The sequence below is a fragment of the Hemicordylus capensis genome, chromosome 4 (genome assembly GCF_027244095.1).
Source record: "Hemicordylus capensis ecotype Gifberg chromosome 4, rHemCap1.1.pri, whole genome shotgun sequence".
NCBI lineage: Eukaryota > Metazoa > Chordata > Lepidosauria > Squamata > Cordylidae > Hemicordylus > Hemicordylus capensis.
The window spans coordinates 236,061,489-236,077,417 of record NC_069660.1 but is presented as its reverse complement, the minus strand read 5'-3'; the positions used below and the strand labels follow the sequence as shown (position 1 = coordinate 236,077,417).

The following is a 15,929-nucleotide window of genomic DNA, read 5'->3' as shown; positions in this document are numbered from 1 at the left end:
TTTGGGCTACAGTGTGCACATATCCTAGTTTAAACGGGGTTTATAGGTCCCCATGGGTTTAAAAGAGAAAGGGCACCCTTTACAAAGGTCTTTTGTGTGTGTGTGTGTTTATTGTGGAGAATATTGTGGTCTTAGAGGTGGGAGAATTTAATTGAGCAGTAGACTCCCTGGATAGCCATCTCTCATCTTCAGTTCTGCAACTGTAACACAGTCGTCGTAATAGCTGAGTTAAAGGGATGTTTTGAAGGCTAGCATGGCTCTGAATTTGATGACAGTTTATTTCACTCCGGTGCTGAATCCTGCTTACAGAGCAGTGCCTGTCATAATACTATGCAGGATTACAGCCTTAAAGTGCTATATTACTCCTTGGGACTATTAGTGAAGCCAATCCATTTGGACCCTTGCAAATGAAGAGCAAACTCTCTTACGAAAAGCCAACTTAATTTAATCTGAGGTAATAATACAGTAAGAAAGTAAAAATCTAGAACCAATTGAGCTAATCCTTCATGCCAACCTAAGGAAGCTTTGGAAGTGTATTCAGCAGCTTGGCAATACTGACATTTGGGAACTGAGCACATAGGGTGAAACAGTGACTGTTCGGCTGTGGCAGTCCTCCAGTGTGTTAATCTCCATCTGGCAGTTAAGAAAGGTGGGCAGAGGGATAATTTTATGGGCCTGGATGTATTCTTGCAGATTACAGTATCAATGCTGAGACATTTTGCAGCTTTAATGCCTTTTTTAAATGCAGGGACGGTAGCTAATGATTATTATGTCGTGTCCAAAGCTGGCAGTGTTCCAAGCAGACATAGAAGCAGACAGCTCTTGCCCAGAGTCATCTTCAAATAAAGTTACAGGATTTCTAACACCAGACTCCCCCAAATTCATGAATGTATCTTCAGAAGAAAGACTGCAGCTTTTTGCATATTTGAGTAATTATGTATTGCAAGGGGACCCTGTGACAAAAATGTTGCATCAGATTTGAAATATCATATTGGTGAGGAGGGGACAGAATAGGGCTTTTGATGGGCAGCAGGAAGATTGAGATGTATGGGAGAGGTTGGGAGGATCTTGTTTGAAAGGTTTTTGTTTGTTTCCTTGTTAGGTATGTTATATTTTGTTTCACAATAAGGCTATTCACACGAACAGCCCAACCTAAGTTTGGGCAGCCCAGCCTGAGTTGGGCTGCTCATGTGGAGCTCCAGGCTCACTCCCGATCCTGTTGCTTCCACCCTCGCTAGCCTGACTTTTAACCCCGGCCTTTAACTGGGGTTAGAGGGTGCAAGCATGCTCTCAACCCCAGGTTCGGGACTGTGCATCTGTGTGCACATAGAGTTGGGAACCTAGAATGCCTCACTCACCGAGGAATCTGTTAATGGGATTCCTGGAGGCCAGGATTCAGCTTCCAGTGATCTGTACTGCCCGAAGCAGCAGTGATTGTGTGGGTGTGCTCCAGCGCTCTGTAGAGGAACTCCTTGCTTGTCTGGGGGTATGGTAGGTTCAACCCTGCCTGCCTGCCTGCTTGCCCCTGTTATGGTTGTGTGAACAACCTTAATGCATTTTTCTTCTTCTTTTTGCTGAGGTTTTTGTTTTGTTTTGTTTTGAGGATATTCTTCTTTTGTTTTTGTGTTTGGCGTTTTCTCCCCTCTTTTTCTTTATATAGCCTGTGTCTTGTGTAACTGTTAACAGCAACTTTTACCAACGGTCAGTGGTTCCCCTTAATCCCTCCCTCCTTCACAGCCTTCTCTGAATTCTTTCTCTTACCCTCCTCTCCACAAACTTCCAGGGTTGTTGACTGTGCCCTGTAGATTGACAGGAGGAGAACTTTCTTTTGGAATCTTTAGAGCATTTGGTGGCTGCAAAGTGTATGTGTGCTCTGATTCTTCAGGGTGGTTTTAGTTTGTGGGGAGGTCCAGCCCCCCCCCCAACTAACTTTTTGAGACGTGCGTTGTGGTATCTCTCAATACCTCCAATTGTTCCCCCCTTTACGGGCTGGTCCTAGGCTGGTGCTGCGTTCGCAGCGCTGGCTATTTAACTCCTGTGCGGCCCCTCCTCGGGAGCTAAATCAGCACCCCTGCGTCTGACGTCAGACGTGTGCGGGGGTGTGTGTCGGGGGCACGAGGCACTGCCCCTGATTGGGCACAGCCCAGGTTCTTTGAACCCGTTGGCCCAATGGTGGCTCCGCCCCTGGCATAAGTGACAGCCTCTTTGCTGAGTACTTCCTTATGGAGCGCCATGAACTGTTTGTAGCAATAGGAATTCCATGCATGTGTAGGACTCTATTGGAGTCAATGAAACAACACTTATTTAAACCTATTTGTTTATGAATGTTTTCTCATCACATTTTCCAACTTAGCAACTATGTAAACCAGATGACTGACTTTTTAATTAAATTTGAGACTGCAACTCTGATCCCGAGAAAGGTAACTGCACTTAAGTTAGTTGCAATAAATGTGAATAAAATAAATGTGAATAAAATTGAGAGCCAGCGTGGTGTAGTGGTTAGAGTGCTGGACTAGGACCGGGGAGACCTGAGTTCAAATCCCCATTCAACCATGAAACTAGCTGGGTGACTCTGGGCCAGTCACTTCTCTCTCAGCCTAACCTACTTCACAGGGTTGTTGTGAAAGAGAAACTGAAGTATGTAGTACATCGCTCTGGGCTCCTTGGAGGAAGAGTGGGATATAAATGTATAATAATAATAATAATAATAATATAATATAAATGTATCTGTTGGTTTTCAATAGAACTTAAGCACAATCAGCTTTTTCTGAATCGGATCATTATGTTGTACACACTTGCTCCACGGAAATTTAGCTTGGAGACATATGGCTAGTTCATGTGTGAGATAAACAGTAATGATCATGGCAGGTCTACTAATATGTGTAATTTTTATACCATTAGCTTATTCTCAGGCAAGAGAAAGAAGGCTGGAAATCAATGAAAGAGAGAGCCATCTCTGATAATGAATGTATTCTGATATGCTTACAGAATCAAACAATCATGGGTGACTGTTGTAATTTATAACTTGAAAAATTGCGTGTTCAAGTAAATTGACTGTATGAATTGGTACCTTGACTATAATTTTGTGCCTGCTACATAGATCCATACATCCAATGAAGTAAGTGGGACTTACACATGTGACTTGGTGAAGAATTGTGGATTTACAAAAAATTAAATTAAACAAAACCCCTTAGCACATGAAAACTGAGGGGCTGTAGAAAAGGTTCAGGTGTTTTGCATGATTTGTGATCATTATGTGACAGCAACATAAAGAACAGTAATGTATCCATCACAAATTTATTGGAATCTGGCCATTTCAAAATATAAAGTGCCTAACTAATTTATGGTGTATATTGCAATTTTGAAATTTCTTGTGCAGTTTACATTTTCAGTAGCCAATCCCCTCCTGCATTCTACCAAAGAAAACCACATGGCTCTGTGGTCTCCAGGAGTCGAGACCAACTCGGTGGCACAACTTTACCTTAGTTCTGATTATTAAATTTATTACAATCTATAATCCAGGAAACAAATCAGAAAAAGAAATCTGTGTACGGAATTGAATGCAGTTTATTAGTTTTTAACAGTTGTGACTGTTGCAGTGCCATAATTTAATGAAACAGCAAATAGAATCTATCCACCTTTTCTTTTGTTGTACTTTTCAGAGTGCAAATTCACCTGCACCAGTGGTAAATGCTTGTATCTTGGCTCGCTGGTCTGTAACCAACAAAATGATTGTGGGGATAACAGTGATGAAGAGAATTGCCTGCTTGTAACAGAGCATCCACCGCCAAGCATCTTCAGCTGTAAGTACTTGGCCCTGCCTGCCAGTTCAGAAATTTGCTTTGAGTTTTTTTCTATTTCAGGTTGTTTTAGGAAAAGTATTTGAATGAAATAAGCAAGATTTCCCCCCTCTTTTCTACTATCACTATTAGTGAAAAATAAAATCATAGTAGTTTCTTGTCACTTGCTTTCTCTTATAATGTGCTTTCTTTGATGCTGGATGTTTCTTAGGCTGCATTTCTAAGACAACATTGTGCTTTATCAGTGACCCAGAAGTGTGAGAAATGGTCCTCTAAAAAGCAGATAGACAAAAAGGATTTTGAACTCTGTCCGGTTTGTGCTGCTTCCATAATCCTTGACCATATACTTATGTGAACTGGTAGAGGACCAGTGTACACAGAGGCTGACATCCTGACTAACAAAGCATGTGCATTAATAGGGTCTGTGGGGGTGCAGTGGAAGCCCTCACACAACTTTCCTAATATTTCTGAGCACTGCCTGCACTCCATAAGCTCTTACAGAGCACATGTAGTACTTGGAATGCTAACAGTGCTTGGAATATTAGCACTCTGGCGTAACAGCACAAGAGGACTGGAGGGATTGTGCAAGGGCTCCTGCTGCATCCTCACAGACCCTATTAATGTGTGTGCTTCATTACTCAAGATGTCGCCAGAATCTCCAACAGACATTTTTTGCAGGAATTGACTCATCTGATCCCCTAAATAAGTACTATGCAGCTATATCTTGCATTCTTGTATGTGGATTAGCAAAAATTAATTGTAATGGATTAATCACAGTGCTAGCCAAAGTATTTTAAAAAATATTTTGCATCAGTGATTTAGAATTTAATTAGCTAATTTGTCTGCAGCTAGGAAAATACAGTTGGTCTACATGGCAACTTACCCCTGTGGCAGAAAGCTTCTGCAATGTGGCTGTTAATGTCTAGAGCAGGAGAACCTTGGGACCATTTGCACTGCTTCCATTCAAATGATGGACTCTTCCAGGAATATTTGGCACAAAAACAGCCCTGCTGGATCAGGCCCAAGGCCTATCTAGTCCTGCATCCTGTTTCACACAGTGAACCACTAGATGTCTCTGGGAAGTCCACACAGCAAGAGGTGTGGGCATGCCCTCTCTTTTGCTCCCCTGCAACTGGTATTTGGAGGCATCTTGCCTCTGAGGCTGGAGGTAGCCTATAGCCACCAGACTAGTAGCCATTGATAGAAATGATTGGGAGGTTCTGTATGACAAGTTGCTCTATACACTAATGGCCACAGTGAAGGGAGCCAGCACATGGAAGGTTCCTGATGCAGTGATAAAGTGGTGTTAGGCTAGCCTTTTGTGTTGTTTGCCATAGGGAGAGAAAGCTGTTCCTTTAAAAATGGAGGAAGCAGTGTGTTTTGTTTAGAGATATTGAATGTTTTTTGTTCAGTTAAGTATTCACTGAAAATGCTTTAAATTGCTTCTGGGAAGGATTGTCTGAAAATTGAACAATAGATAATATCCCAGCTGACTGGGTAACTAGTATGTATTTTTGACACCTGCCTTAGTGCACTTCTGAATAAGAATTAAAAAATATTTGGCTATAATTCAGAACCATGTTCTTTTCAAATCAAGCTTCTAAAACTCAGAGGCATATAGGAACTAGTACACACTTCTTAACACTGTGGCATTGCTGACAGTATAAAATTAGCCCTTTTCTTCATGCTATTCAGTAATATTTAGTTATGATGTGACAATCAAATAATATGCTTGTAGGATAGAATATAAGCTAGTTGTTGATTTAAAGGAACCTGTATGCTTCCAGCATGAATTTGTGGATTTGGGGGAGTTTGTTCATCAATTTTCATATAGCAAAGCAACTAATATTAACTCCTGCAGCTCCTTAATATTTGTGTCATATATGCAGCACTGGTAGGGCTGTGCATGAACCAAAATTTGCAGATCAATTTGAATTCGGACTGAATTGGAACCAAACTGCTGATCTGTGAAACGGTTTGCTCAAACTGGCCTACTGGTCCAGTCTGTTTGACGGAACTAGTGCAGTGGTTTAAGGGGTTATGCTTGTGTCTATTTATTTAATTAATTAATTTTTCCAAATTTGAAGACTGCCCCAAACTTCTGTCTCTGGTCAGTTTACAACAACATACAACAAATTAAAATGAAAACCTTAAAACAATGTAAAACCACAGCCAAATTAAAAAGTTTGGGTGAAAAAATTAGTTGTTAGGGACTTTTAAAGAATTCTCAGAGGTGGGGATGCTTCTATTTCAGCAGGAAGCACTGAGTATTGGAGCGGCAACAGAAAAGGCCCGTCCTCTCCTTATCCACCAGATGAGTTGGTGGCAACTGCAGACTAACCTTTCTGGATGATCTCAATGGGCAGTGGGGCTCATGGAAAAGAAAACATTCTGTTAAATACCTAGGACCTAAGCCATTTAGGGCTTTATAGATTATAACCAGCACCTTATATTTTTTCCAGAAACATATTGGCACCCAGTGTAGCTCTTTTAGTATAGGTGTAATGTGGTCTCTCTAAGATGACCTAGGAACCAATCTGGCTGCCACATTCTGCAGAAACCAACTGCAGTTTCTGGACTACGTACAAAGGCAGTCCCACATAGAGCACACTGCAGTAATCAAGTCAGGAGGTTACTAGCATACAGTATGTACAGTGTTCTGAGGTAGCTTATCTCAAGCAATGAACACAGCTGGCGTATCAGCCTCAGCTGATAGAAAGCACCTCTGGCCACCACCTCAAACTGGGACAGCAGGGAGAGGTTAGGATCCAGATGCACCCACAGACTGCGTACCTGTTCCTTCTGGGGGAAATGTGACCCCATCTAGAACTGGCAGATCAAAATCATCTTCTGTGTGCCAACTCTGCACAATAAATATCTCCATCTTATCTGGATTCAGTCACAGTTTGGTATCCCTCATTCAGTCCATCACCACCTCCAGGCAGGCATTTAGGAAGGTTATTCCTTCTCCTGATGATGTTGATATGGAGAAATAGATTTGGGTGATAACACTCTGCAGCTGATCTTCTGATGATCTCTCCCAGTGATTTCATTTAGATGTTATAAAGCATTGGAGACAACATGAAGCCCCAAGGGACACCATAGACATAGGAACATAGGAAGCAGCCTTATACTGAGTCAGACCATTGATCCCTCTAGTTCAGTATTGTCTATGCAGCCGGCAGCAGCTTCCCTAAGGTTATAGGCAGGAGTCCTTCTCAGCTTTATCTCAGAGATGCCAGGGAGGGAACTTGAAACCTTCTGCATGCAAGTTCAGATTTCAAATTGCAACAGTCTCCAAGGGATACCATCTGGAATTTGCCCAAGAGATAGGAGCAGAAGCACTGGAAAGCAGTGCCTCCCACTCCCAACTCCCTCGGATGCTCCAGAAGGATACTATGCTCAATAATATTGAAAACAGCCCAAAAAGGAATCCAGTGAGGATTCCCCTTTACAAGCAACGGGGTGGGGTGATCCTTGAAATGTTTTCTAAAGGGCAGCTGGGTGTGTTTATAGTGAGAAGGCACCTTTAAAAGAAGATTAAGGTTCATACTGGCCCAGTGGCTGCTGCCACCCCTCAAAGTCCCCCTAGCACAATCCAAATGCATGGCGCTCCTTCCAGCAACTTGCCCACACAATAGCAGTGCGGTTCTGGCCTCCGCACATGCACAGAGGCCAGAACCATGCCACTGCAGCATGGGCAGGTTGCTGGAGGGAGCGTCACATGCTTGGGCTGTAGCGGGTGTTGGGTTCGAGGGGCATCAGTGGCCGCTGGTGGGCCAGTAAGAATCTACTTTGACTCTCCAAGGATTCTCACACCCCTTTGCTTCTAAGGGGGAATTCACCCTGGATTCCCCTTTACAAGCATAACTTTAGAAGGGCGGTTTAGAAATTGAATGAATAAAATAAATAAAATAAAATAAAATAAAATAAAATAAACTCCTTTATCCCGAATCGGTCTGCAATGGACCAGGCTCGGCTCGGTTCAGTCGCAGCCTGGACTGTCTGCAGTCCACAAACTGATTCGGGATTGAACAGGTCAGGCATACCCCTAAACACTGGCATCATATCAGCAATTGATATACATTGTTGTGTTCCGTGATTTGCAAGTCCTACCTTCTGGTTCATGTTAAATATATTGTGTGACTAGTCTGGTGGTATCACCAGTTGTTCTGAGTCAACAGACTATTTAGATTGGTAATGAGTCCACTTATTCAATGAGTTCAGTGGTTACATCATAAAAGATGAGGGCTCTATGAAGCCTAGTTGGCTAGCCAGCATTTTAGGAAGTATCTGATTGCCTGAGATAAGAAAAACTGAGATAAGAAAAACTTGGATATAGGCCTGAGACTTGAAGAACAGTTAAGATGTGATGGACTTTTGTATCAAACCTGTCAACATTTGACTGGGCTGGCTCCAGAAGGTGGCAAGATTGGTCATCTAGTGTGGTCCTAAAACTGATAAAAGGCCCACTGGCCTTTTAAGGAAAAGTTTGCCCTTCCCATTTTGTACTGAATACCAAAGCGAAATAAACAACGGTTTGACAACTACAATACTTTTAATAGGGAAACTCTTTAGTGCCAAGCAAGACTTGAGGTGACAGAACTGTTTATTTATACTGTATATAGGTATATATGTAAAGGTATCTAAATGAAATAAATAAATAAATATACTAGGGTCTGACCCAATCATGTATAATATAGGGACTGGGTCCACTATTAGAGCAAACAGGTTCATGAGATGGAGTGATTAACTCATTGGTTCCCAAACTGGGAGCCTCCAGATGTTGCTGAACTACAACTCCCATCAGCCCCAGCTACAATTTATTGTTGCTGGGGATGATGAGAGTTGTAGTATAGCAACATCTGGAGGCTCCCAGTTTGGGAACCACTGGATTAAAATATTTCCTGGCCATGGCCTATCACCTCATTGAGTGTTCCAGATGCTTTCTTTGCTCAGCTGTTTGGCAGAGCCTGGTTTGAGTCTCCTTTACTTTGCCATCTCACCAAATAGTTGATGCTGGGATTCCAGTTCTAGTCCAGGATTTATGTATCCTTTATTGGGCCGAATCTGATATGCATAGGACACTTGTTTTCCTTCCATATACTCCAGATGTTTTTAAATACTGCACTTCAGTAGCATCAGTTCAGTGCAATTGTGGATACAACAGCTTGGTAAGCATTTTTATCTTGTCAGGAGAGCTGAATAATGGACTAAACTCTTTCAGTCACTAATGTGTTGACATATTATAAATACAGTGTTCTGTAGTTTACATTCAATTGATCCTTTGGAGGGGTTACTTAACATCCAAGTGGTAAAGATTTATCACCATAACATCTTATTGCTGTTGCTGCATTATGCTTTTTGGTGGCAAAGCTTGGTTATTTCAAAATAATTGCAATGGTCTATCCATAATGCCATATAAAATCAGGGCCAAGAAAAACATAGTCAATGTTCTTAACAGCTTGAAGCAAAGAAAACAAATATGTCAATATAGTTTTATAGCTGCTTTTTATAATTGTCCACTGTAGGGAATGTACATTTACTTTCTATTTTAGGTCATAGCATGCAGAGTCTGGGTGAGAGGAAAAATAAAATTTGCCTATGATTATTGAGGTTTGAAACTGTTCTGTTGAAACAAGTAACTTTGAAAAATATTGTACAAAAAATAAACTTAATTATAGGTTGTAAACTCAAAGGATTTTAAGTTTTATGTTAAACTTCAAAAGGATTTTTATTTGAAATAAAACTCCATTGTATTCAGTTCACAGTCAGATTGCATGTTTCTTCTTCTTTGCTGTCACAGCCTGAGGCTATAATCCTGCAAGAAATCTTTGCACCTTTGCTGCATTGGGACTGCTCAGGTGTGCAAAGTTAATTTGTGTGCTTGCAGTACTGGGAGCTCATCAGTTCCTTTGCTGATTTACAGTAGGAATGCTATGATGAATGAGAGATTTGCTCATATATATCCATAAAATTTGGCCATATGGTGTGCCGTGTGACTTTATACTAAAATAGCCTCTGTGGAATATTCTGCATCCATTTGAAGCAGCACACACTGAAATTTTTATTATTCTTAGAATTAGATGATTAGGCAAACTACTTATTAAGGCCAAAGACGTATAGCTAGGTAGATGTTTCTAGCAAATGTTGCAACCTTTCACAAAGGAGGAAAAGGACATTGATCATTTAAAATGTTAACGAATTTAAATATATACAAACTTAAAATAGCTTATTGCCTAGACGAACAATTGAAGTGAGGAAAAAATACCTTTCCCAGCCAATGTTAAATCAGCCTTTGTTTTACTTATTTGCCAGCCGTACAAAATAAAATGTTTTCATTCATTTTACATCTGCATCCCACTCTTCTTTCAAGGAGCCCAAAGCAGTGTAGGGTATATGGTTATGTTTATCCTCACAAAAACCCTGTGAGGTAGGTTAGGCTGAGAGATAAGTGGCTGGCCAAAAGTCACCCAGTGAGTTTCATGGCTCAATGGGGATTTGCACTTTAATGTAATGTACAGCATAATTAATAACATCTCTATGCAGAACATTGGAACTAGTGTGTCCACCTGCATGATATTAACTCCATGTTTAGTAACACTGCTACAGCAGATTAAGTGACACATATAACAACGACTACAATCCTGACGTGTTTTTGTCTATAACATCCACTGGGACAGAGCTACCAGAGTTCAAGGATGTCCCATGAACATGGGTCCATTTGCCCCTAGGATCCTCTAGGGATCCATCTCCTCTTCTTTCCCTCTCTTCTTCTGTCCACATGATGCTTGGAAGCATTTCCAAGCTTGGCACGGGCAAAGGAGGCAGAAAGGGAAAGCGTCTCCTCACCCTGGCAGCTGTCTCCTCTTTGCCTTTTCACCTCCTGCCCGTGCAATGCTTGGAAGCACTTCCAAACACTGCATGGGCAGAGGAGGAGGAGGCGGCATATGGGGCAAGAAGAGGCCTCAGTGGGTTGGGGTTGTGGGCAGTGGAGGTGGCAGAAGGTGAGTGGGCCCCACTGCTCTGCGTGTATGAGGTACAAGCCTTGGACACGCCACAGGTGGGGCCCCGTGCCGGGGGTGAACACAGGCTTACCCGATGTTAGCTATACCAGTGGGATCCACAGAAATCATTGGTGATTGCTTCTGTGCAGATATGTAGTTAAGAAGTCTAGGTTTTTAACCCTTGTGCTGATCTAAGGAGTTCATGAAAAGTCGTCATGAAAAGTCATCATGAAAAGAACTCTGAATATGGATGTTCTCTACCCACAAGGATTTCTTCATGAATCTAAATCACCATAAATTCTATACTGTATTCAAAGAGTTAGAATGGAAAATCTTAAAATAATAAAGGGCCTATTTATTTCAAATACGTATGTATTAGAAGCAGTCATACGTGAACAAGTTGTTGTCACTGTGTATACTATGTACTTGAGGGCTAGTGTAACAGTGGCTAAGAAAGTGATGTGTGAGCTGGGAAGTATTTTATGAATCCTTTTTGTACGCCGATTTGTGGAACAAACAGGGTTTTGTTAAAGTGTGTGTTTGTGCCACAAGTACGTGGACTAGACAGCCACTGCCTTCTGCAGCTGCCGAACTCATGTCCTCTTGCCACATTTCATGAAATTTGTACCATGCTTACAGTAAACTCAAGATTATATCTTGTAGGAAAATGGTAACACGTGAAAGAACTCCCAGCGAGATAGTTCTGTGATATCAATAAAATCCGTTTCTAGGTTTGTTTTAATTGTCCCCACCCCAACCCCACCCCACCCCACCCCACCCAAGGTGTACAGGGGCTGTCCCACATCAGGAGTGACTCTCTCATTTCATTAAATATTTAACAGTCTAGAATAGATGTTAATGAAAGTCTGGCACTGCTATTTTGAGAATTGCAACAATGATAGTAATTTTCAGTGTCGGATTACTGCTTCACAGAGGGAAAAGAGATGGGGAGGAGGGGAGGGAGGGAGAGAGAAAAAAATTATTCCAGTTCTAATAGAGTTTGCCATCAGCCTGGCTGTGCCAGACAGATGGATCATGAATACTGTCTAGACACTCTCTGCCTGAGTGAAGCTGTGGTCTCTAAGGACAAACAGTGAGATGCTGGTTTAAGTAACTGGGGAAAGCCAGGCTGCATTCTCCTCTAATCAGATAACAATCAATGCAGATTATGCTTCACCAGGCCAAAGAAAAGGCCCTCTGTTACTGATAACAGGTCAATAGTGATTTCAATTGAGGCTCTTCTATTACTCAGCTTTAGGGGGAGAGAGTAAAAGATAGAGCTGTGATAACCCTTGATTTTAACTGATCCATGTCTAAAGGATTCAGGATTATTCTAAGTGGGTTACTAGGGAGATGATGGTGATAATGGAGGAAAGAAGATTACATAATTTGTTCACAAACCTTGAGCACACTTCTTTAGTAACCTCTGCTCTTTACATTAATTGATTGCTTTTTGTTTTAGCAAAGCGTGTTGCAAATGCTTCTTTGTACTGTCTGGATGGCTTATTCCGTTCACTATTGACCCTTCTATACTTTATTTGTTTTGTGGTGTGAAGCTGAGGTTTCTGTGGTATAAGACTGAAGCCAACTATCTTCATAGCTTTTGTGTGAATGCTGTACTTAATAAGTAAGACAACCAGCAGGAAAATAATTCTCTATTGAATTATCTTAATCTTTGATGGCTAGTATCTGCTGTGCTTGGGCACTCATTCCATGCAGTGTGTACTTCCTAATCATGCTGCAAGTAGGTAGATGATCAATCCAGTAATGGTGAACAAGTGATAGAACTGAGGAAATCATACAAAAATCTGGATGAATTTGCTAGTTGTGAGGATCATGGCTTGGGTTATGAGTGGAAGGTGCAGCAACATGTATGTACAGATACAAGCCAGTTCAGATGCAGTGTAAGCAAACACAATAGCAGTAGCACTGGAGTGACTGCAGAATTCAGCTCTGGAAAAATGCTGTATATTACAGATTCCCAATTGAGATATTCCCCTCCCCCTTTAGAGGCGAAATAAGAGGCACGTGGCTGTTGCTTATTTGCATATGCTATTCATTTTAATTTACATTTCCCATTAAGTAGCACTGAGGCAGCCAGGTGGCCACCCTATTTCCACTAAAGCAACTGTCATATTTCTATGCAAAAGCAAATCTAGGAAGAAAAAGATTCAGCCTTACATAGATCTTTGTGGGTTAAGCAGCAGGTAAGGTAAAGTGTGCTGTCGAGTCGGTGTCAATTCCTGGCGACCACAGAGCCATACCTGTTATTCTTTGGTAGAATACAGGAGGGCTTTACTATTGCCATCTCCCATGCAGTATGCAATGATCCCTTTCAGCATCTTCCTAGATTGCTGCTGCTGCCCGATATAGGGAAACATACCAGCAGGGATTCAAACTAGCAACCTCTGGCTTGCTAGTCAAGTCATGTCCCTGCTGCACCATGCAGTGCTTTATGTGCTGATCCTGCAGAAGTGGGAAGGACTGAATGGAACTGTATTTCCCCTTAGTCAGGCATAGGTGAAATTGCCAGTACAGCTTCTTAGCAGTTTCTGCGATGACCCATATTGAGCTAACCTACATCATGATTCAGATTAGGTAGTGTGAAGTATTGTAGAGTTCCTGTGCTCTTATCAGTTGTATGATGGGCAGAAATTCATGAGGTGAAGCCTTTTCCTTAATTATCTGAATCTTTGATGGCTAGTATCTGCTGTGCTTTGGCACTCATTCCATGCCGTGTGCACTTCCTAATCATGCTGCAAGTCGGTAGATGATTTCCCACAGCAATAGCGAAAACTTCATCTGTTAAATTTCTGTCTGTTGTATAGCTGCCAAGAGCACAGGAGGCCTAATGGAATATAAGTTCCAGTCTTGTTCTTAGCACTATAATATTGCAGAACTACATGGTTTGTTGAGTCATTATTAATTCTGCCAAAGATTTGTGATCCTCTCACTTCAGAAATGGCCTGGTGTGTGGATCAAATAAAAATATTTGATTCTTAGGATGTAAAAATGCTTCTCAGTTAAGCCTTTTGTCAGGGGTAGAATTAGCAAGGTTGTGTTATAGAGAAACCTATGGGAGCAGGTCTTGATTCCTTGAAGATGGAAGAAGCATGAGAGAATCAGATTTGGGAAAGTTAGCAATGCAGGACTTGATTCCAGAGCAGAGACAAGGATGGATCAAATCCAAGGAGAACAAATACACAGAGCAAAAATGAAAGACACAAGGATCAGTGGGGAGATTTCTGACAGTTGGGGTGTGTGTGTGTGTGTGTGTGTAGAGGAACCCTCTTGGTAAGATCCTGTGATTGCCTATAAGCTATGTTTTCCCATTACACAAATTACACACAGATTAGCCAAAATAGTTTCAGTTATGACTCATTACAGGTAGTGTGTTCTGATAAATTTATCTACTATATATGTTTCGAAAAATATATATGTTAAGATCAAGTTTCTTCAGTGTGTGTGTGTGTGTGTGTGTGTGTGTGTGTAAGCACACGTGCATAAGAGCTTTGGTTAATGTACAGTTTGAGGTGACTTAATAAATGCGAGAGGATGCCCATTAGGAATTTGTGGAAGAGGAATGAAACGATATTGAGGACCCAACGCTAGCCTCCCTAGGATCATCTTATCTTCTGTGGGGAGAAGGAGCCCTCTCTCCTTCCACATGAATTTCCTTGGCAAGATAACCCCGAGTAAGGCTGCTGTTGCATCTCGAGTTCCTCAAAATCCCTTCCCCACCCCCTCTACTCCACAGGCTTGGTATTGAAGAGTGGAGGTGAAGTTGCTTCCCTGTTGCTCTGTCCTCAGGACCATCATGGGGATGAACCCAGCATGATGAAGCTGACGTGCAGATTGAAGTGAGCAAATTTCCCCCATCATTCCACCCCGAGCGCACTGTGGGAACTTGTGCTAAGCTGAAGGGAAGCAAGTAGCAGGCCACCTGCTTCCCTTCAGCCATTCCAGTGTTCAGCTGAGGCTAGCAGAGAGCTCATAGATGTGTGCTGTTCTCTGCTGCCAAGGATTTGCTCTGGCAGCCTGAGAAGAGTGAGTGTGTACATGTACATTATTTGCTAATTTTAATTACTTATGGAGAAGGAAATAGTGAATGATTATCCCAAAAGAGGCACAGGAATTCACTAAATGTATTTTGATTGTTTTGTCACATACATTGTCTTTCACTTGTAATTATTGTGAACCTCTTGAATGTATTGCTTGAATTATGATGTGCTGGTATCTGACAATTCACAGACTCATTAAAGCTTTGTAGAGGTCAAAGGAGGGCACCCTTTGGTGAAACCTACAAGCATAAGATGCTAATTAATCAGTACATTCTTCCTTTATATGGATGTGTGAGTACATTTGCCTTTGCTGGATAGGAAGTGCTGCAGTTCAACAACTAAGCAATGTTATTGGATGGTATTTGCAGAAGAAAACAAGAGAGCACCTCCTTTTCCACGGTGTCTTAAGGAAAAAACCAGCACAAGATGAGAAAAGTAAAACAGTATTTGGGTTGTGCACAGAATTATACAGAGACATGTTCAGTCCATAATCAAAATGTGTTGTCTCACCTTTTCTTCTCATTTAGTGACATCATTATGATGACAGGTGCATAATCTTAACAATGAACCCCTTGCCCTTTTGGGGGGTCATGATGCTGGGGGACTGTGTAGTCCCTGAATATACCTACAAGGGAATATTCTGGGAAACTCCCAAGGCACTCTGAGAAACTCACAAGACTTAGGAGCAAAGGAACAAGGTTGTCTTACCAAGCCTGGGAATCTTCCTACTCAACTGAGAAAATGTTTAAGCATAATCTCTGTAAATCCATCCACTCCCATTCATGTGATTTGTGCATGGCTTGGGATATGCCTAGAGCAGGCCTGTTTCCAGTCCCATAGTATGTAAAGGACTTGCACAGAGTGTATAATGGGACTTTGCCCAAGCTTTTGCTTAGTCTGGTTGAGGATCTTCCAGGAGCTTAGTCAGACAAGCTCAGGAATTGTTCTCAGGTTTTGGAACTTATTTGAGTTGTGCCCTGTGAGCAAGATCAGGGCCTGCAAAGTTTTGTGGAAATTTAAAACTCGGCGGTAGTTAGTGTCCATGGTTTGGACAAAAACTG

At 41.7% G+C, this 15,929-nt stretch overlaps 1 protein-coding gene across 3 annotated transcripts in view; it reads left to right on the top strand.

Moving 5' to 3' along the window:
• LDLRAD4 (low density lipoprotein receptor class A domain containing 4) overlaps positions 1-15,929 on the top strand; it is a 452,021-nt gene that overhangs the window by 211,480 nt on the left and 224,612 nt on the right. For all 3 annotated transcript variants that reach the window (XM_053243488.1, XM_053243491.1, XM_053243490.1), the window contains exon 3: positions 3,663-3,803. In XM_053243488.1, the coding sequence (XP_053099463.1) occupies positions 3,663-3,803 (141 nt within the window). The remainder of the gene's footprint in view (positions 1-3,662; positions 3,804-15,929) is intronic.